The following is a 22743-nucleotide window of genomic DNA, read 5'->3' as shown; positions in this document are numbered from 1 at the left end:
TGTGTGAAACTACAAGAAGCACGTGAGAGAGACAATTCCATACACCACAGAAGCTATCGATGATGGAGAGGGGGAATAGTGTAGTCATCAATTCCTTAAAAAATCATGTAATTATATGAAGGAATCTCTTGGGTGATCCCAAGGTGTATTAATTAGAAGACTTGAACCTAGGGCTTAACTCTTATCAGATCACATGAAGCATCTAAATTGTCTAAACCATTAAAATCAACCCCTTTAGGTTGAGAATGTCAGCTAGTCAAATGCATCATCATTAAAAATTTTAACCAAAGTATTTAGCCTAATAGAAAAATATCTGATACATTCCACCAATATTTCATTTAAAAAAAAAATACATTACAACAATGAAATTCACTCTAAAACATGAAAGTTTGAAATTTTACAAATTCTAGTGAATTAAACTCGTGAGCTTTCATCTGATTGTATTAAGCGGCTCAAGAGCTTTGCCAAAGTTTGTGGCAAGGTATTTTCATATTGTGAAAAATACCTTCGCCTGTTGTGAAAAATACCTTCGCCACAAACTTTGGCAAAACTTGAGCTGGCTTAATACAATCAGATGAATGCTCACAAGAGTTTTATTCGCTAGAATTTGTAAAATTTCAAACTTGCATGTTTGAGAGTGAATTTTGTTGTGACCAATTGTGATCATTTTTCACAATTGATGTTAGATTCAGGCATTCAGTGATAGGGAAAAAGTTTAGGCAGTTCTAGAACAGTGCTCCAAGCTTTCACGAAGTGGGTGAACCCCACCATGGATCGGGCTCACTTTATGAGCTACCTAAGTATTGCCCCGCTGATGGGCTAGGTACCCGTACCATTCATCGGGAATAACATATTGTGGGTCCATGCCTTCTAGCTCCTCTAGCAGAATTTTCAACTCAATGCGTCTTAAGACATGCAGGCAAAACTTGGCAGGCAATTTAAGAGGAATTAGTAATATTCTTCCTAGTAAATGAATCCACCCCATGGACACAGATATATGTCTTATAGACTATGGATTTCCAATGGCTTTTGCCCCTAATCTCACTGTTTAAGTGCATTATTTATCATTTGTTAGGGTCAGTGTTTTTATTTAATGCGTGTAAAATCGGTGACTTCCCAAAGCCACGCAAAGCTTGTGCACCTTTTTGTTTGCTTTTATTTTGTTCACCCTCTTTGCATTTTCATTTGGGTTCGGGTAATGCGTGTCTTTGAGGCACGCATTCACCATCTATTTTAAAAAGTTTTTATAATTAATAAAAAAATGGTCAAAACAGTGATTTTTTTAAATAAAAAATTTCTTAAAAAGCACATTGTTTTACACCGCATTGAATTTGTAGCAACCTGCTTAACAATGGAACGATCTGATATTTAAGATGACATCTAACGTTTCTGTCTAGTCATAATAAGATGTGATTGCTGTCGAGGAAATGATAATGATGATGTGATGGTGTCCATTCATTGTGATGTTCGTGGCTTTGATTGACGTGATGCAAACGTGTATTTTGGATAAATAATTAGTATATCTTTTCAATTAAGTAATTCGGGAAAAGGAAAATCAAGGGACCCTTTATTTATTTAGTTATTATGATAGTTTCTATTACGTTTTGTGGGATTGAGGCTACGGGCAATAACAAGGGTATAGCAGCTAATGCAATTATTATGAATAACTGAAATTTAAATTTTTATAACTTTAAATTTTAATTATTTAATAAAAAATAAAAAAAGTAAGAACAGTAAGAATATATAAGAGCGAACGAGGTTAATTGCATTTTGCATGGCTCAATTGTACCGGATCTCAACCCGGTTGTGTGTGTGTGTGTGTGTGTGTGAGATTTATGTGTGTGTGTGTGTGTGTGTGAGATTTATATAGTTATTGGGTTTCACTTCTCATACAAAAAGTTCTACCGTCAGAGTAAGACTGGACACTAATTCTAGCCCAGCCCACTGGTTCGATCTCTCGTGGGTTTAGATTCTAAAAGCCCCCACAAAACACCATCTTGAGGCCTTTGAAAGATGCGGAAGGATTTGAGTTTCGTTTTCTTTTTGCGATGGCAAATCTCATGGTATAGTTATAGCCCATTAACAAGGAAAAAAGAAAAAGAAAAGAGAGATCTAAACACAGGCCTTTGGACCTAGGAGCTGGAATCAGCTTGAACGAGCAGGCCCAAAGCAAAGACTATGGGTCATATTCCCAAGAGAGATTCCAGAAGGAATGACTAGGAAACCAGAGAAGTAAAGAGGACCATTTCTTATTCAGCAAAAAAAAACAAGGACCATTGCTTATCGTTGAGTAAATACTTTTATATGGAAAAAAATATAAACATTTCAATGAGAATGTAGCATTGTGGATGTTTTTGCACGCAAAGGGTCTATTATTGGACAATCGCATTTTAATTGTGTAATTATAAAGTGTGCTGCTGTCATCAAAATATTGCTTTACTTAATTAACCATGCTCCTTCAATAATAAATAAATAAAAATCATGCGGCAAAAGTACACAACGTGTTTGATTGCGTTAAGTGGGTTACCGTATAACTTGTAATGCACTACAAATGCAAATCTAGGTGTGAATTTATCACTGAAAATGATATAATATATATATATATATATATATATATATATATATATATATATTATGAATAGTTCAATAGAAACTTTTGTACATAGTTTGATCAAATCACCGTCCCTCTTTGCAGCTCTTCATCTTTATCTCTAATGAGGTAAATTCTACCCCTATCAATGTTTGGACTTTGGATGGACCCTACAATACACACGTTGTTAATTTTTTAATGGTATATTTATTAGTAACAAAGAAAGAATTGAGTCATTCATCAATTCTAAGGGTAAAGATACTAAAGATAATGTGAATTATATAATAACAACATGATAAATGAACTGGATGAATGCATCAAGAGTATTGTGTGATCGTAAAATGAATAAATGTGACACCGAATGTTGAGCTATTAAGAAGCAGTAAGGTTGTTTAGATAAATAAATGGAAATATTGCTAGGAAATATGGTTTTGAAATGAAGAAATTCCCTTAAAGATAAAATTATTAAAAATATACTATATTATTAAGAAACAAATAAGGACATTTATAAGATTATTTTAAGATCAACTACACACTGTAATACTCACTTTTTGTGTGTATTAATGTCAAAATTGTTGTTGATAAGAAACATTTTAGGAGTGGTTCATAAAGTTTCAATTGTCACACTAATAAAATATGAGGATTGAGTTATCACAATTAAAAATATAAAATTAAATTATGACACCTATAAAATTATAAATAACAACTTATATACATTTTCTTGGGTGCAGTACATTAAGTATGACTTTATACATTCCTACTGGAATTGACAAACTCAATTGGAGCTAATCCAATTGTATCCCTCCTATGTGTTGTCAATAATGCACAAGTTGGCAACTGAAGATTTTTGCAGATATCGCTCATCTACCAATGTGGTTGTTGGTTCCCATTTCAAAATTCTAACAAAATCCACATCGCACTGTTTTGTAGGATACATCCTTCTTAAAACACATTATTTTGTGTATAGATTAAACAAAACTCTCCACTTCCTCCCCATTCCCGGTTTTCATGTATTGTTTTCTCTTTTCTTTAAAACTATCTCTTTCAAGCTTCTCACAAAAAAAAAAAAAAAAAAAAACTATCTCTTTCATACTAGCAATGATGTCATCAAGGTTCAGATGCCTCTGTATTGAGAACTCCAACCAGTGGCAGAGCCACATTGGGACTGAAGGGGGCCTTCCCCCCACCCACCCCCCCCCCACCAAATATTTGAAAAAAATTTAGTATATATATATAGTAGACTTATTTTAATAAATAAATGTTATATTTACAATAAATTTTAAGTGACAAGTTATTATTGGCTATTATGGGTGTGCAAAAAAAGTTATTTAAGTTGTAAATTAAAATTAGAACTAATAACAACTTACCACTTAGAGCATTCACATCCGAAATCTACAAAAAATTCTATTTTACCATCTCAAAAGCTACTTTTATCATTTATACCATATTATTTTATAACACACCTAACATCCTAACTTTTATTTTACCATATTACACATTAAAATAATATGAAGTAAAATAAAAATGATATAAAAATATTCTCACTTCCACCACAACTCAGCAAACCCACTGATCAACCACAACTCACAGCAATGATCCCCATCGGAACCACCACGCACAAACCCCATCAGAACCATCAAAACCACCATGCACAATCCACGCACGACCTCACCATGACCCATGCCGATCTCCACCGCTGCACAAACCCCATTAGAACCCATAACCATCAATCCTAAAACCCATTAAACCCGAAACCTAGCTAAACCCACGAACAACCCATCAACAAACCTACCACTGTGAGAGAGGGGCTTGGAATGTCATGAGAGAGAAGAGATATAGAGATTGGTGAATAGAGAGAAAGAGACAAATATTTAAAGGTATGGAATAAAATATATTAAATCGGTTTGCAATTGTGCTACTGTACTTGTTGCAAATTTGCAACGGTACTGTAGCACAATTGTAATTTTTTTTTTTTTGGGTTTACAAGTTTGGGTAATGGGGGTTTTTGAGGCTTTGATGCTAAATATGCCAACATATGACATTTGCAAGTCCGGGTGTGAATGCTTTTAGGATTTATTATGAAATTGTTGTAAAAATATTATAGAGGTAGCACTTAAATTATCCTCCTCTACTAGATAACAACGTGTGCGGTTAAAATACTTCCTGCAAAAGCAAGTGTGTAGCTATGTAAGTTACTCCCACTTTACCATGTACTCTTATTTTATTTTTCATTTTGTTTGATTTGACTTTTCTCATATTTTTATTTGTTCTTAAAATATTAAAATAATCAATATATCATAACACATAAATGTATATGATTAAAATATATTATTTTTATCGTTTAATTTATATATAAAATAATATAACATGTATTTGGTTGTAGTTATAGATATTTTTTTATATATTGAAATTTGAATGATGGTTTGTCCTTTATTTAAAAATCTTTAAATTATTAGTAATTTCTTTAAAAGAAATTTTAGTCATTATATTTAATGTATGATAATTTAATTTGAAAATACTGGGTTCATGGACAAGTTTAGGAGATGGTAATTTAGAAATAATACACTTTTGGGTTTTGATTATTAAATTGTATGTACATTACTATTATTATAGATATAATTAATATATATACAGAGAAATGATTAATTGTCTAATTTTATGTTTGGCCCTCCAAATATAAATTTTTGGCTCTACCACTAACTCCAACCTAGCTTAACCCTCCATGTTATGGATCAAATCATAAAGGTAATTGAGATTTTGAATATGTTTTGATTTTTAGATTTGCTGTAGTTGTGGGTTTTTGTGTTTTAATCTTTGGATATTGTGTAGTTGTCTATGCGTTTCAATTTTTATATATTGTGTCAAATGGATTGAGATCAGGTGCAATACCTAGGGTACTGCACCTAATGCAATTACTATCAATGGTTGAGATTGATAGTTGCAAAAAGCAATTTTCAATCTCAAGATTCTCAACCATTGATTAAAAAAAGTTAAGATAAAAGTTAACAAAAGTAAAAATTAAAAGTTTAAAAAGTAAAATGTAAAAAAAATTTGTGAGAGAGAGGAAGGTGAATTGCACTCAGTGCAATACCTAGACCGGATCCTAATCCGTGTCAAATCTAACTACTGCACTGATATGACCATTGATGTAGTTAGGATTTGGATCCCTATGACAGAAGTGACCATTGATGTATTTATGACAGGAATGCATTTTAATCTCTCCCATAGTCAGTCTCACCTTACTATATACCAATGTAAAATTAGATTCTAGAATTACAACTACATTCATACTTATGGTTGCATTGATCAATAAAAGTACAAACAATTTAATTTTTAGGGCACGCAACTAAGATCATGGCATGCTCTTGTGCATGCTGCTTAGGCTATGGCAGCCATGTGTGATCATGCAGCCAAGGCCGTAGCATGGATACGTACACGCAACCTAGGCGATGACAACCCTTTTAAGTAGATAAATATTATGTTCATAATATTTTCACAACAATTCTTAAGTTACAAGTTATTACTAATTGTTATTACTGGGTCAAAAAGTAATCTAAGTTCAAATTTGAACTAATAATCACTCATCTTTTAAGTAATGTGATTTGCTAAAAATATATATTTTCTATTTATAGAACACTACAGTTGAGTATCGCGCGAACCTTATAGAACACTAAAGTTGAGTAAAAAAGAAAAGAAGAAGAAAAAAAAGAGAGAAAAGAAAAAGAAAAAAAAACTGACCCCTCTACACGTAACGCAAGCAGGCCGGGCTTGCAGACACAAACTCCTATCTTAGCTCCAAATCGCAGCGATCGCTCCCCTCGGATTCTCTTTACTTTTTCAGTTTTTCCTTCCACTCACCGAATTTCGAATCTCTAAAACCAGAGAAAGTTGCAGAGAGAGAGAGAGAGATGTGGGTGTTCTATATGATCTCGCTGCCTCTAACGGTAGGCATGGTGATTTTCACGCTGCGGTACTTCGCGGGACCAGAGGCCCCTCGATACGTGCTCTTCACAGTCGGATACACCTGGTTCTGCTCTCTCTCCATCATCGTCCTCGTCCCCGCTGACATCTGGGCGGTACCTCCTACCACTACCATTTCCTTTCCTTTCCTTTCTTTCTTTCTCATTTCATTTCTTCCATTTTTTTTTTTAAAACTTGATTTACTCGTTATTGGTAAATTCATATCTGGATTAGACGAAACTCAATTGGAGCGATCGAATATTGTGCATTGGTTTTGTTGCTGTTTTTTTGTTTTTGTTTTTGTTTTGATTCATTGACTCTGGCAATTAGGGTTTCGTTTTGGTTTGTGAGTGTGATTTAGGGTCCGATTTTGGTGAAGATTGGCTTTGGCCTGGTCTGGCCTGAGCTTAATTCAAAGCATGTTTTTTTAAGTTTTCTTTTGTAGTTGAATATTTATACAATTTAGAGAAATGCTATGACCACCTCATCTTCGCAACATTTTCATAACAAATCTTAAGTAGCAAATTCTTATTGGCCTTTACTGTTAGGCAAAAAAGTAATTTTAGTAGTAGATTCAAATTAGAGCCAATAACAACTTACTGCCTGCCTAGGAGTTGATGTGAAAGTGTTACGAAAATGTTGTGGGTGTAGTAGAAGGAGTACTATTGTTAGTTTTCCCTAAATCATAACTTGATATAAGTCCTTTTACAATATTATAGTATTTTGCATGAGTCTTTAGGCATATCCTAAAAATATAGAACTTCATTTATGTTTAAAATTTTATTTCTCTTGTATATAGGAATGTCTCTTTTGATTTGAAGCTGGCTGTTGAGATCATCCGAAGTTGTTATTGCATATTTTTTTCGAGTGGTTTTTAAATGGACTAATGATTTGTTGAAGCATCTGTATGTGCGCGAGTGTGTGTGCACACGCGCAATGATTGGTTTTGGTTTGATTAATGTTGCTGCTTCTTACACGTGCAGACTATGCATAATAGCCAGAATGGAGGGATTTCTTTCTTTTGGAGCTGGTCATATTGGAGTACGTTTTTACTTACTTGGTATGCTGTGCAAACACAGACTTTCTTATACATAACTTGGTCACTATGCCGAAAGTGACTGACATGCTCATTCCATGGTTTTCTATTTGCATTTTTCTTGTATGTGTGTGTGTGTGTGTGTGTGTGTATTATATGGTGTCATTCCTAGTAGTATTAATCCTTATATTTTCATCTGCTTAATGAAGTTTTAACCTACTTAAAGCTAGATGAATATGCGCGTTTGCATATTTTTGAAGTACTCCCTTTTGGTTCCTTAATGTGTTTCATAAATACAGATGCTATGGTTTTTAAAGTGTCATAGTTGTGCAATATATTATTACTTGTCCATTTGTTAACCCTTCGCTGCATAAGCTGGTCAAACTCACTGTAGAGATTTCTAATTAGTTTTAACTGTTCTATGTTTCCTCATATATTTAAGTTATTTTATCTCTAAGCAGGGCTGTGGTGCCCCTTATTCAGGGTTTTGAAGACGCTGGAGACTTCACTGTGAAAGAAAGATTGAAGACTAGCCTACACGCTAACTTCATCTTTTACATAGTTGTGGGATCTATTGGCCTCTTTGGACTTATTCTCCTCATTCTGATGCGTAAGCAGAGGTCTGTTTCTCACTTTCTCACTCTCTTTTAGTTAATTTTTATTTCATATCAATTATAGTTTCTTTTCAAATGATCTTAGGTTTGCCTTTTAGGTGCCTAGAGCTCATAGGGGGTCATTAAACCAAATTCTTGTATCAAGTTGAAATGTGTCTACATCATAAAGGAACTTGTTTTTTTGACTTTGTTATAGCCTCTTTGTACAAAAATATCTTGGTCACAAGCATGGTGACTTGTAATTTGTAAATTTGAAATAATGCATATTTGTATGTTGAAAATTCTTTAGAAAAGAAAAAAGAGATTAAAGAATGTTAATTTGACCTAAGAAAGTTGATGGATTCGACATTGTAAAATATATGCATCTGGAAGATTCTTTAGAAGAGAGCACACACATGGAAGCATGGATCCAACGTGTCTTTGTATGTTGGGGGAGGGAGAGATCTCCAATTTTTTTGAAGTAGGTGAGGCTATTAGTTGAAGTTGGATTTTGCCTAATCTATTAATGGAAGCTAAAATTATGGTATTTAAGAGATTGTTGTTTGGTGCAGACACAAGATATAGGCCTCCAATTATGCAAACCTATGAATTTATATGCAAAAAGAAGATAGCCCACTCAATGGTCTTATGGATGGAGCTTGCTACTAGTTGGACCTAGAGCCAGAGTTTGAAAATACCTTAGTGTTTCTTTTATTGCCTGAATTCCTAAAAAGTTTAATACCACTAATATTAGGGACTTTCAGCCTATTAGCTTGTTGGGTATTGTGTATAAACAGTTGGTAAAGGTGTTGGCAAATAGAATGAAAACAATGAAAATCCCTTAGTGTTTCTTTTATTTCCTGAATTCCTAAAAAGTTTAATACGACTAATATTAGGGGCTTTCAGCCTATTAGCTTGTTGAATAGTGTGTATAAACAGTTGGTAAAGGTGTTGGCAAATAGAATGAAAACAATGTTTAGTAAACATAAACATAAACATTTTCTGAGTTGTAGAATGCTTTTGTAGAGGTCAAAAAATTCTAGACTTGGTTCTTATAGCTAATGGGTGATTTATAAGTTGGATATCGAAAAAGCTTATGTTCATGTTAATTGGGATGTGAATTTTTATCCATTGGGTAGAATGGAGTTCGGTGAGAAGTGGAGGAATTGGATTCACGCATATATATACCTTCTGTCCATTTCTCAGTTATGATAAACAATTCCCTTTCTGACTTCTTTAGTAGTTCTCATGGGTTAAGGCAGGGTGACCTGCTATCCCTAGTGCTCTTTGTACTGGTTATGGAGGTGTTAAATAGGATGTTGAAGAAAAATAAGGAGGGGAGGGGAGGGGGGGGGGGGTTATTACTTGGTTTCGGGTAGGGCATGCTCCAACTGAGGGGCTAATTTTCTCCCTTATTTAATTTGTTGATGAAACCATTTTATTTTGTGATGTGAATACTGATCAAATTCTATTGGAATTTTCATGTGTGAGTAGCGTGGTTGATTGAGTAGCGTAGTCCCACATTGGATACTAATGAGAAGAATTAGTGGTTAATATAACATAACTGGGCACCAATAGACTTAAGCTTTTGGGTTAAGTGATTTCCCCATGTGTTATAGTAACCTCTCAATTGGGGGAGGTTCTCTCCCTAACAAGTGATATCAGAGCCGATGGTTCTAGGGCAAGTGTTTGCTAGTAGATTCCACCAAGTAGAATGAGGAAGACTTCATGGCTGAGTAAAGGTTCTGCTAGGTGCGTGTTGGTGACTCCTATAGTTGTGCAAGGAAGACTCCTATAGTTGTGCAAGGAAGACTCCCATGTTCACCCCACCTATGGTTGAGTAAAGGGCACACTATTGGTAATGGTGATACATGACACTTGAATTATAAAGAAAAAGGCTTCCGCTCAAGGGGAAGACTAACTGAAGTGCTAGAAGTGATTTGGTAGAAAACTCACACGTGAAGGGGGAGATTTGTTGAAATATTCACTTGTGAGTAGCATGGTTGGTTAAGTAGTGAAATCCCACATTGGATGCTAATGAGAAGAATGAGCGGTTAATATAACATAATTGGACCCATACCCATAGTCTTGAGCTTTTGGGTTAAGTGGTGTCCCTATATGTTATATTAACCTCTCAATTGGAGTCTCCTCAACGTGTTCTCTCCCCAACAAATTCTTTATATCAGAATAGTGTGAACTTGCTTTGAAGCCGTTACAAGTCTGAGAGTTAACCTAGGAAAGAGTAAAGTGGTACCGGTTGGTAATGTGGGTAACATGGTTTAACTAGCAGATATACTATGTTGTAAAATTGGGAGCTTGGTGATGACTTACCTTGGAATAACTTTGGGGGCATCCTTTAAGGCGCAATGTTTGTCAAATCCTATTTTAGAGAAAATGGAATGCAGATATTTTGGCTGGAAGAAGTTATATTTGTCAAAGGGAGGGAGGATAGCGTTGTTGAAGAATATGCATTCAACAACATATTATCTCTTTTTATCTACTATTCCCATGTATGTGGCAAAAAGGCTAGAGAGATCATTTTTTTGTGGGGTGTCTTACTGTCTTGGAAGAGGATTTCAAATTCTCTTTGGTGGCATGGGATATTGTTTGTTCACCGATTGTTGAAGGTGGCTTGGGGGTTAAGAAGTTAGGGAGCTATAATTAATCCTTGTTGGGGAAAGGGTTATGGCACTTTGGGAATGAAGAAACAAACTTATGGTGACAGGTGATTGCTACGAAGTCTAGGGTGGAAGGGAGTGGCTGGAATTCAAAACCAAATAGAGGGACTTATGGGTGTAGCCTATGATGTAGTATCAAAGTGGGTTGGGATTGCTCCATCCAACATGTGAACTTCGATGTCAGGGATGGCTCAAGAGTAAGGGTGGAAACCATTCTTTAAAGGATTTGTATCCTAACTTGTACGCTTGATTAGTTGACAGAGATGGCCTGGTTTATTTAGTCTTGGATAATTAGTTGGATTTGGGGTTTGGGGGTGGGGGGGACAAAGGTGGAATGTGAGAATTCATAGACACTTTCATGAAAGCCAAGTATAAAGTTTTGAAAGTGATGCTCCCCTTACCCTAACACTGCCTACTTTTTTTTTTCGGAAGAAGAATGTTATATTCGAGTACTCAATTTTGCGCATTAAATTTGGTGTTTGCCCAAAATCTTTATATACATGAAACGTGGGTGGTTATAATAAGCCATCTCAATACTAATAATTCATTAAAAAGTTAATAATTTTTGCCCAGTTAATTGTTTATCCCCCCACCCCTCTTGTTTTTAATACTTGTCAAGTGTGGCTGTATCAAGCTAGCTTACATGGTTACTATATATATTTTTTTCTTTTTTTTAATATATATATTTTAAAAATTATTTCTCTGTGGTGCAGCTAAGCTATGTTCTCATTTGTTGCTGCTTGATGCCTTTGTTAACAGGGGTAGTGGTGTTCTGGGTTTAGCCATGGGCTGCTCAAATACTTTTGGACTTGTTACAGGTGCATTTCTTCTTGGCTTTGGCTTGAGTGAAATTCCGAAAAGCATTTGGAAAAATGCAGACTGGACCACCCGTCAAAAAGTTCTCTCTCATAAAATTGCGAAAAAGGCTGTTAAGCTTGATGATGCTCATCAAGAACTTTCAAATGCTATTGTAGTAAGTCTTTTGTTTTTTCCCACCAAGAACAGACGAGTTATCTTTTCTTCTCTTTTTCCTTTTCTCTTGCTCCCAATTCTTTATTTATTTATTTATTTTTATAGTTAATAGAAGTTTTATTGAAAAAAAGAAAAAGAAAAAAGAAAAAGAAAAAGCACATCGTGTTCATGATGATGAACACTTTGTACTTGAAGCAATTACAGATAACTCTAGAAGAAAAAAATAACGGATTGTAGACAATCATATATGGAAATACATTGCGCAAAACCCCTGATATGAGACCACCAAAACCAGGTCCCAATTAGTAGACGCTTTAAGAGATCTAAAGGTCTCATTATCTTCAAAAGTATGGGTTTTGCGTTCCCACCTAATTGACCACAGACAAGTTGGAGCCATATTCCAAATATTTGAAAAGTGTTTCACCAACCAAATTCCTCCATGCAAATAGAAGAGAAGCAACTATCTTCGGCATCACCCACTAGATCTCAAACATCAGAAAGACTTCTCTCCATATAGCATATGCAAATAGAAGAGAAGCAACTGTTTTCGGCATCACCCACTAGATCTCAAACATTAGAAAAACTTCACTCCATAAAGCATGAGCAAACTTAAAGTGGAGCAAAAGATGATCCACAGTTTCTCCGTCACAATGACACAAGCAACACCAATTAACTAGGGGCAGACCTCTCTTAGCAAGATTATCAATGCTAAGAATCTCACCAGTCACCCCAAGCTGGTGTCCATAAAAAGAAAGACCTTTTAGGCACCTTTATGCATCAAATGCTCTTCTAAGGGAAGGGAAAGAAGCGGTAAGAGGACTAGACACAGAATTATAATAAGAGCACACATCAAAAACACTAGTTCGAGTTAATTGCCAAGCTAGGTTATCATCTCCCTCACCCCTTGGCATATTGGAATAAAAAAGCTTTAAAAACAAATACACCCTCCAACTCCCAGTTATGAAAAGCTGAACGACATTGTAAATTCCAGCTCCTACTTCCCCCTTCTAATGTAGAAATAACCAAGTCAAAAATTTAAGCTTCTTTAGACACAAAGCAAGCAAATAGATCTAGAAAGAGGTCCTATAGAGGAATATGCCCACTCCAAGGATCGTGCCAGAAATGAATACAATGACCCTCTCCTGTAGCATACACCACTTGTCTGAAGAAACTCTTTGCCCCTGCCCTAATATTCTTCCACGTCCTGCACCTGTGAGTCCCTCTAACACCTCTAGTGCACCAGCCCCCTCTAGCCACACCATATTTGGTTGCTATAACCTGACGCGCTAACCTGTTACATTCCTTCCTAAAACGCAATAATCACTTTCCAAGCAATGCTTGGTTAAGCAACCCAACCATGATAAGGGTGCAGTTACTAATAGTTTTTTGATCAATTATAATAATCAGGTGCATAATCCATGAACTTTTAATGTTCGTATCAATTCTAAAATATTCCCTTTGTATTATGATCATGTGCACTCAGTTAGATCTGTAGACAAGGTTTCCAACTCTGCAGTTTGTCTTTGGTTTCAAGGTTTACCTTGGGGCGTTGTTGTTGGCAATAACCAGCTTTTATAATCCAGAGTCCATTTGAAGTTGAACCATTTCTTGAAATCCTCCCAATCAATTTTTCTATAAGTTCCAGAAACTATGGGCAGTATGTACTTATCCTGTAGGTTTGAAACAGGTTGTTATATTACTAAGCAAACAATTAGTTGAAGAAGAATTGCAAGACCAACACCATCATGTTTGATGCTTCATTCTTTCATTTCTCTTGAACGACTTCTTGTCGTATGATGATTTTTCATTTTTCTAACTCAACTCTAGTCTATTGCTCAGAATTTGGTCAATTACCTAAACATCTTGCCAACTAGGATGATATTAAGAGCTAGAAATCATATTGTCTCATATTTTCAAAGATAATAAGACACTTGGATTTGATATATTTTTTTTCTGCTAAGGATGGAAAGCTAATTGTTGCTTCGTGTGCACTGAACATGATTGCTTTATTCTAACTAATTTATTATACATTTCTTAGGTCCTCGTTTTTTTTTCCTCATCATTTTATTTTACCGTTTATATTTATGGTTTGCTTTGATAGGTTGCTCAGGCAACATCCAATCAGATGTCAAAGCGGGATCCTTTGAGGCCCTATATGGATGTTATCGATAATATGTTAACTAAAATGGTATTTTCATGCTTTTTCTGTCTTGAAATATTTTTTTTGAAGCCTTCACTTGGATCAACAAGCTTTTTCTTTGTACTATTTTAAAGACGAATTTTCAATTTCCAGTTTAAGGAAGATCCAGCCTTCAAACCACAAGGTGGCCAATTAGGGGAAAATGATATGGACTATGATACAGATGAAAAATCAATGGCAACACTTAGGCGTCACCTTCGACAAGCTCGAGAGGAGTATTACCGTTTCAAAAGGTAAACTGATTGATTAGTTGAATATTCTATTTTTTCTCAATGAAGAAATTTCCTTGAAATCTATGCCTGCCTCTCCCCTCTCTCCCCCGCAACAACAAAACACACACAAAAGGTTATCCATGTATTGCTTTACATTTTCTCACCACTTATGACATCATCCTCTAATAATGGCTGTGGATTATCTGTTAAAAGGAATCTGGAACCACTTTTTTTTTTATAGGTAATAGATTTTTTTTTTAATAAAAAAGTACATCATGTTCACAATGATGAACAGACTATACTTGAAACAAATACAAAAAATCATAGAGAGACAAAAACAGAATGCAGTAAATCAAATAGAGAAATACATTGCGTAAAACCCCAAATACGAGACCACCTAAACAATGTCCCAACTAGCAAAGACTTCAAAAGATCAATAGATTTCTCAACATCCTCAGAAGTGCGGGTATTTTGTTCCCTCCAATTAGTCACCTCAAACAGGGTGGCACCATATTCCAGACCGAAGAAGAGTGTATCCCCAAATAATTCTTCTATGCACAAAGAAGAGAAACAACCGTCCTTGGCATCACCTACTGTATACCAAACATAAAAAACAAACTTCACTGCATAAGGCATGTGCAAACTTACAATGAAGTAAAAGATGATCCACTGTTTCTTTATCACAGCAGCACAAACAACACTGATTAACCAAAGGCAGGTTCCTTTTTACAAGGTTATCAATAGTAAGAATATTATCCCGAGCTGAAACTCTTCAAGGTACCTTAACACTCCAAATACACTTCCAAGGGAAAGAAGAGGGAAAGAAATGGTAGGAGGAGTAGATAAGGAATTATAAAACAAGCGCACATCCAAAACACCATTTGGGGTTAAATTCCAAAACAAACTATCAACCCCCTCACCCTTTGGCATTTTGGAATAAATATGCTTGTAAAAAGCATCCACTCTCTCCACCTCCCAATCATCAGGAGCCCGATGGAATTGAATATTCCAACTAATACCACCGTCTGATGTAGTAGTAATCAACTCAGAAATCCAGGCGTCTTTACCCAAAGCATGAGAGAAAAGATTAGGAACCACTTCTTATCTCCATAGGTTGTACATTCTTTTTAGATTTTCTACCTATCCTCCATTATTCCAATACTTTCTGTGGACATTCTAAGTTGCTCAAACAGATAAATTAGATTGTGAACTTTTCCAATTCCCCCGTACCTCCTTTTTTTTTTTTTGGGGGGGGGGGGGGGTTGGTGGGGGGAAGAGAAGGGGTGCAGTGCCATCTTCTACACAACCTAAAACTATGTTTGATTCTCTGTCACATGTTCCCTTTCCCTCCCCTTGAGGTCAAAACTTAAATATAAAAAATGTTTTCGTCAAGGACCAGGGTCCCTAGAGCAAGTTATTCTTAACCAAAGAAAGGAATAATTTTTACGCTACAGTCATGTCATAAAATGGCTCGTCACTCCTAAATCATACCTAAACTAAATAAATAAAAAAATTTCTGTGTTTGATTTGGTGCTTATGGTGTAGAGGAAGAACAATGTTTTTGAAGAGGTTTGATGATCAGGATAGAACTTAAAGACATCATTCTTGTGTGTGATTCTCTTAATTATTAGTGTGTGTGTATATATATATATATATTAATTTTGTTATGGTGTATTTGATGCGAAAGGAATGCTAGATGCTTTGAGGGTTATGAACGCTCTATATTAGAGATTAAGTCTTTTCTCTTACACACTCTCCTCGATTGGAGTGTGGTCTTTTGTCATTTTTCTTGTTCTTCCCTTCCTATTTTACTTGATCGTTGTAATCTTGGTTATTGATTTATGCCCCCATAGTACATTCCCAATGTACTTGGGTTGGCTATTTTTCATTTTTTAATAAAATTTTCGTTACTTATCAAAAAATATATATATATTAATTTCTACCATTAAAGGTCGTCTCTTTTGTGCACTTCAGATATTCTTTCTTTTACACTTGCTTGGCATTCTCTAATGAATTTAGTTTTTGGAAGAAAAAAAAAGAAGAAGAGAAAGTCCTCATGGTTCAAGGAATATTCTACGCCTTCACTTTTTTGATTCATGATTTGGAGCTGCTATTCTTCCGGACTTCATTTGAGTGGCCAAATGCTTCGGGTGTTTTTACTTTTAATTCTTTAGCTGATTTGCTCGATAATTGTAATTTTCTTGCTTTATAATTTTGCTTTCTGCTGGCCCTTAGAACAATGCCTGTGTACTCTGGTCCCTTTTGTAACTTTTGTCTTTATACAATGAAGCAGTAATTACTCATAAAAAAAAAAAAAACTCCTTTGGCTGTGTGAATACTTTGTTGGTTAGCCTCTATTTTGTCTTATTTAATTGTTAATTTTTCAGTGAGTATATGTCATATGTCATGGAGGCCCTTGAACTGGAGGATACAGTAAAAAATTACGAACGTCGTTCTTCAACTGGGTGGTCTGTTCCAAATTATCCTTTCTTTTCTTATTTGATTTATTTGAGTTTATCTTCCAGCTTGCTTGTTCATGAACTTAAACATTGATTATCTCTCATTTTAGGAAGTATGTTTCTAGCCTTAAACCTGCTCGAACTGGCAAAATAGGGTCTCTCATTGATACAGCAGGTAAGCATTCTATATTGATTGGTTTTTTCCTTAAATTTTACAAATGTGCATGAACTCTGGTTCTTTTGTCTACTTTTTATGAGCATTGTTTTAACCGAGGATCTATTTATTTACTTTTAAACTACCTTTTGCTAATGTGAAAATAATGGTACAAAAACAATTCTCTATGTTCTGCTAGTTTGCTGGTTTTTTAAAGTTGAACTGCACAGTCTTGCCCTGATTATTTATTTTTCTGTGCGCACACACACTGATGCAGACACAAAAACATAAGGAGTCTGCTGTCTATTGGGCCTAAGGACCTAAGCCAATCTCTGAGTTATTAGGATTTCATTTTTATGTAATTTATTATTTTCTTTTCCTATTTGGATTAGGAGTTTAAGTTCTTTTTTTGCAAGAAAAGTTTTGTATGACAGAATTTGATTGATAATAAAGTTTTTCTTATTATTATTTCAATGGTCTGGTGTCAACTCCGGCAAACCTAGGTGTTGACTCCTAGAGGTTTAGGTTTAGGTTTATACTTTATATTTCATGTTCTTTACATTCTAGTTTGTCTTGCATCACACACACAGATACACAAATTACTTCAAGTTCCTCATTGTCATGCTCTTATTTTGGGGCATATTTGGCCTTTCTGAATTGTGCTGATAACTTTCTTACTTTATTTATCATTTCTGCCTTAGTTTGACCATATGAGTTGGGTTTGTTCTAATATTTAGTAGCTTATTGTCTAGAATAAATAACTTATTTGTAGTTGTTTGTGTGTTCTCTAAGTCTACAATAAATGGTGGTTCATTTTGCAGAATTTTTATGGCGATGCATCCTCAGAAAGCAACTTGAGAAACTGTTGGCTATCATACTTGGTATCATGTCAGCTGCAATTCTATTAGCAGAGGCAACTTTACTATCTAGTCGAGTGGATCTATCTCTTTTCTCAATCCTTGTAAATTCAGTTAAAAACCAAGAAGTTCTTGTGCAGGTAGATTATAATATTTTAATAGATTCAAGTTTTTGTTTCATCTAGACAAGTTGCATTTTGTCTGTTGGAGATCACTTCTTTCATCTTTTAGGAGAGAACACTTCTAGAAGTGAGTATATCTAGCTCCATTTTGAATCTTAATGTCTTAAGAATACCTATCAAAGTTACCTACGTGTTGATTTGGTCTGTGTTAGTTTGTATATATGTGGATGTTTGGATCATTGGTCTGTATAAATGTTCATTGTACGCACTTGCTTTCAGTTTTTGATTGCTTGACTGTTTATTACAAGAAACTGAACAATCGTAAATGCAAAATGAATGAGGCACATTAATAATTTATGTTCGATTTCCTTTCCTTGCCTCCATTTCATGGATGGACCAGTACTCTTTAAACTATCCAGTGAGTCATGGACGAAATAAGTTGTATGTGAATTATAATTGATTTTAAAGGTTTAGAGATGATCTGAAATTCAAGTGGGTGGGAGCTTTGTGCTTTGTTTCATTATATTATCTACTAAAAAATGTTAGTTCTACCATAAAATCTTCCCTCATACTTGGTCTGACTCTTAATTTCTGCTAAAAATTTCAGTGAGTCCCCCCCCCCCCCCTCCCTTTTGAAATAATACAGTGCTGCCTTAAAATCTAGTGCCATCGCAGTTGGCATTTATTTTGCATTCTCCATTTCAGAATGTGATAATTTGGCAATTCTGAAAGTCAGTTTCTCTTGCTCGCTCGTTCACTCCCTTCTTCACAACTGATTTTCCCATACATAAATTCTCACATTTCCATTGCACTCCATTGCTCACTTTAAAAAAAAAAAATTCTATTTACTCCTAGTGTTACAACATTTTCTATTATTTATGTTAAGTTGCAAAAATGTAAACCTCTGGTTATTTGCTCTGTCTCTTCTTTTGTGCTTGTTCATTATTTTATATCATGTCATTATTTTGTACATTATGTCATAGGTATGTATGACGTGCCTCTTCCTTTATTTGTCCAGCTTACTGCTGGTGATTATATATTGGTTGATTTACCCTTGGGCTTTGACTCAAGTGGTTAAGGGCTGGTGTAGATTTTAGGTTCAAATGTTATCAATAAAGAGCAATTATAAATTGATCGGTTCAATTTTTTCCCAGGTCTTTGCCTTTGTTCCTCTGATGTATATGTGCATGTGCACATATTATTCCTTGTTCAAAGTTGGAATGTTCATGTTTTACTCACTGACACCAAGGCAAACAAGCTCAGTTAACTTGCTTATGATATGCTCGTAAGTTCTGCCTCACATCTCGATCATCGCAAATTGAACTAAGCTTTATTCCTCTTTTGTTAAAATTTACTTAATATCCCATTTCAATATTTCTGCCAGGATGGTTGCTCGGTATGCTCCTCCGATTTCGTACAACTATCTCAATCTCATTAGTCTTCGTGACGATACTATATTTGAAAAGGTAATTCTCCGTCACTTTGTTGTCAGTTTTAAAAATGTATATCTAGCCTAAGCGGAAAGTTAATCAAGAAAATGATATATGTGGGTTGTCCCACCTGATGCAAAGATTAGAAAACCAGGTGGCAAAATATAAGATACTCAAGATTTTTGTTTTTGTGTGTTTTTAAATTTTACATATCAGTTTATCTTCTCTCTTTCTCGATCTGATTGAATTGTAATGTTTTGAGCGAGAAAACATATACAGTGCCCTTTTCTTTTGTTTTAAACATGATGTGTATTTGTTTATGGGAATCATACATCTGCAGTAAATTAAAATAACAATCAGCATATATATATATATATATGTACATAAGGGAAAATAAAAAGTTTTATCCTAGATGTTTGATATGAGATGTTCATCTTAGTCTTTATAATTTTCCCATGGAGTCATTCTCTTTCCAGTTTGCAGTTACAGGGTGTTCTCAGTGGGGATCCAATTTTGACTTGGACTTCTGTACACTAAATTTTGGATACTTTGGGGAGGCTCTTAGGGAACATTCTGTACATGTTTGGAAAAGCTCTGCAAAGCAGTGTTTATTAATGGATTCCCCTTCAAAAAAAAAAAATTATGTTCTTAACTTTCTTTGGTTTTCCATGAATCTTCAGAGTGCTTCCTGTTAATATTTTATGTGGTTCAAAATGTTATCTTTTCAGCCAGTTTCTGGGTTAGGATTTCATGTCATTTATTTATTTGCTTCCCCTTTTAGTTTTTTTGGATGTAATCAGTATTTTGGGTGGTGGACCAACAGACTACTAACCATTAGAGGTTGTGCATGAGAATTTCTACCCCACTTCTCCATATTTAGCAAATGTTTGGATAGCGTCTTGCGCGTCCAGCGTTTAGCATTTAAGGTTTTTTGGTGGGTTCCGTACACTGTTCACTGAACCCGCAAACTACTTTTTTCACCAAAAACAACTTCAAAACTGGGTCCCACGGCACTATTCATATATTTAAAAATTATTTTACTACAATGTTTTCAGTTTTCATCAATAAGCGGTATCCAAACACACCCTTAATGATTGATTCATTTCTCTTGGCATATTATGGAATTCTGACTACAGCGAATGGGGACCATCGACAAGGCTGTTCCTTTCTTTGGAGATGAGTTCAATAGAATCTATCCACTTATCATGGTGATATACACCCTCTTGGTTGCTAGCAATTTCTTTGACCATGTAATTGATTTTTTTGGGAGCTGGAAGAGGTTTAGATTTCAAACTGAGACAGATGATATGGATGGATTTGATCCATCTGGATTAATTATCCTACAAAAAGGTAAGCATACCATGACTTTTTATCAATATGCATACAGTACTTTCTTCCACTTGCTCTGAACTAGATTGAATTTTATGCCTAAATGTAAAACCATGTGGATATGTATGTGTATACCTAGTAAGTTGACCTTTTTTTCTCAGAACGTACTTGGCTTGAACAAGGGCGCAAAGTTGGTGAACATGTTATTCCATTGGCAAGGAATTTCAACGGTACAGATGTCGAGTCCAGCAGCAATAGCACAGTATGTAAATACATTCTAAACAATGGAAGCTTTCTTTTTTCACATTATTGTATAATATGTTTTTCTGTGTGTGTGTGTGTGTGTCACTTGGAAATATCTGGTGTACCATATGTTTGGATATTGTTTATGGAAAACGAGGTCCCTATAACTTGCTCTCTCTCTCTCTCTCTCTGTGGTTTTTATGTACTTCTCTCATGCTATTTACACTTGGATAGAGGAGGAAAAATCTCTTTTACCGATGTTTATCTCATTTGAGAATGTTCATTTTCATTCATCTAAAACTTAAAATTTTGGTTGTAATTCCTTTTCTTACTTAAAAAGTAAAAATGCTCAGGATAGAACCACTGTTGAAATGAAGGCTACAACTGGCTTAACCCATGATGGTATGCATGAAATTCCTTCAAAATCTTTGAAGGAAGAGGCTCGTAGATATAGCTCAAGCAAAGAAGTCATCAGCAACAAGTATGCTGCTATAAGAGAACAGAGTAGACAAAAAGGGTCTTCCAATATAGAGCCAGTAGGGAAGAACATTGCCTCGGCTAAGGTCTCCTTGCTTGATGCGGGCAACTTGCGCTCTGGTAATATTACAGGTGGACCTTCTTCTGGATTGGCCTCAACTTGGGAATCCATGAAGACAGGTTTTCTAAGTTTCAAGACGAACATAGGGGCTAAAAAATTTATTCCCTTGCGCCAAACTCAGGAAACTAAACTTGTCTCTCGTGATTCCTCATCTGAGTCTCTTGACGAGATATTCCAGAGATTGAAACGGCCATCTACTGACCATAGGAGTTCTGGTGATGAGGACGAACATGAGATTGAAGTCAAGAATGCAGGCCCCAGTTCATAATATCCATAATCTGTCTGAAGAAATGAATGTCATTGTTTTAGAATTGGGAGAGCTTGCCTAGAAGATGTACAGGTCCTGGGTTTGGCTGATTCTGTGGTGCTTACAGATTTTTTTGGCAGTTGGATCCCTCCGATATAACTGAAATCTGGGAGGACTGTTATACTAAAAACTACATACATTTATCTGCAGCTAGTGCTAGTTGAAGGACTCGAAGATAATAGGAAAGTGAAAGCAGGATATGTTTCATAAGCATGATATGTAAAAGGAAAGAACAGTTGGAAATTTTTGTAATTTGAATTTTAACAGTAATATAGCTTTGTGCATTTACTTCCCCTACTGGGGAATACTGGAAAATTGTAACGATTGAATTTTCAGAAATCGAAGATGACATTTTGATAGTACACTTTTTGTGTCCTTGATTCCTTTCAAAATTCTCGGGATGATATATTTATAGTAATTGCTTTCTGAATTGGGTGAATTTGCAGTGCAGCTGCTGTTTTTTCAGCTATCCTTTAAGTAAGAGAAGTCCGTGCATGTGGATGCAACTTTTTGTTGATTACTTAATACTTATTCGGTTAATGTATGGTTGCAATTTTTTTTTGTTGATTGCTTATTAGCTAAAAGTTGGTTAAAGTATGGTTGTACCTAGGCTAAAAGAAAGAGTTGATGGCAAAAAAATCTGGATAAATTTGATGAAAAAACCCGGCACCTCTTGATGTATTAAAAGGAGATGTTCAGGTTTAAAAATTTCCTTACACCAACTATCTAGCTATCTAAAAAAAAAGGTCTTGCAAGATGTTAAATATTGAAATTGAACATTTTTTCCCTTGAATTAACTTAGGTGCCGTGCAATAAAGTTAGTACAATTGATCATCATGAATAATTTTAGGTGTGAATGTGAACAGGCATCACAAAAATGTAATAACATCTTTAATTGATATTATAATAGTTAGTTGGGAAGGAATTAGGTCTTTAATTGATATTATAATAATTAGTAGGGAAAGAATTAGGTTCAGTGCACTTATGTGTTAGACCTATTAGA

At 35.1% G+C, this 22743-nt stretch overlaps 1 protein-coding gene across 2 annotated transcripts; it reads left to right on the top strand.

The window, feature by feature from the left end:
• Positions 1 to 6243: 6243 nt before the first annotated feature.
• Positions 6244 to 22102, top strand: LOC142624754 (uncharacterized). Of its 2 annotated transcripts, none has more exons than XM_075798496.1 (14): positions 6244 to 6666; positions 7534 to 7610; positions 8048 to 8206; positions 11617 to 11830; positions 13931 to 14017; positions 14123 to 14262; positions 16629 to 16709; positions 16811 to 16875; positions 17676 to 17851; positions 18988 to 19118; positions 19218 to 19299; positions 20400 to 20613; positions 20754 to 20854; positions 21189 to 22102. In XM_075798496.1, the coding sequence occupies exons 1-14, from the start codon at positions 6499 to 6501 to the stop codon at positions 21699 to 21701; spliced, it is 2208 nt and encodes a 735-aa protein (XP_075654611.1). In that variant the 5' UTR covers positions 6244 to 6498; the 3' UTR covers positions 21702 to 22102. The 2 variants fall into 2 exon arrangements, with proteins under 2 accessions (XP_075654611.1, XP_075654612.1); XM_075798497.1 differs by having other exon boundaries at positions 6650 to 6666; positions 8070 to 8206.
• The last annotated feature ends 641 nt before the right edge of the window (positions 22103 to 22743 follow it).

The sequence above is a fragment of the Castanea sativa genome, chromosome 2, assembly GCF_040712315.1.
Source record: "Castanea sativa cultivar Marrone di Chiusa Pesio chromosome 2, ASM4071231v1".
Lineage (NCBI taxonomy): Eukaryota > Viridiplantae > Streptophyta > Magnoliopsida > Fagales > Fagaceae > Castanea > Castanea sativa.
Note: the sequence above shows the minus strand (reverse complement) of the source record. Positions and strands in the feature narration are given on the sequence as shown.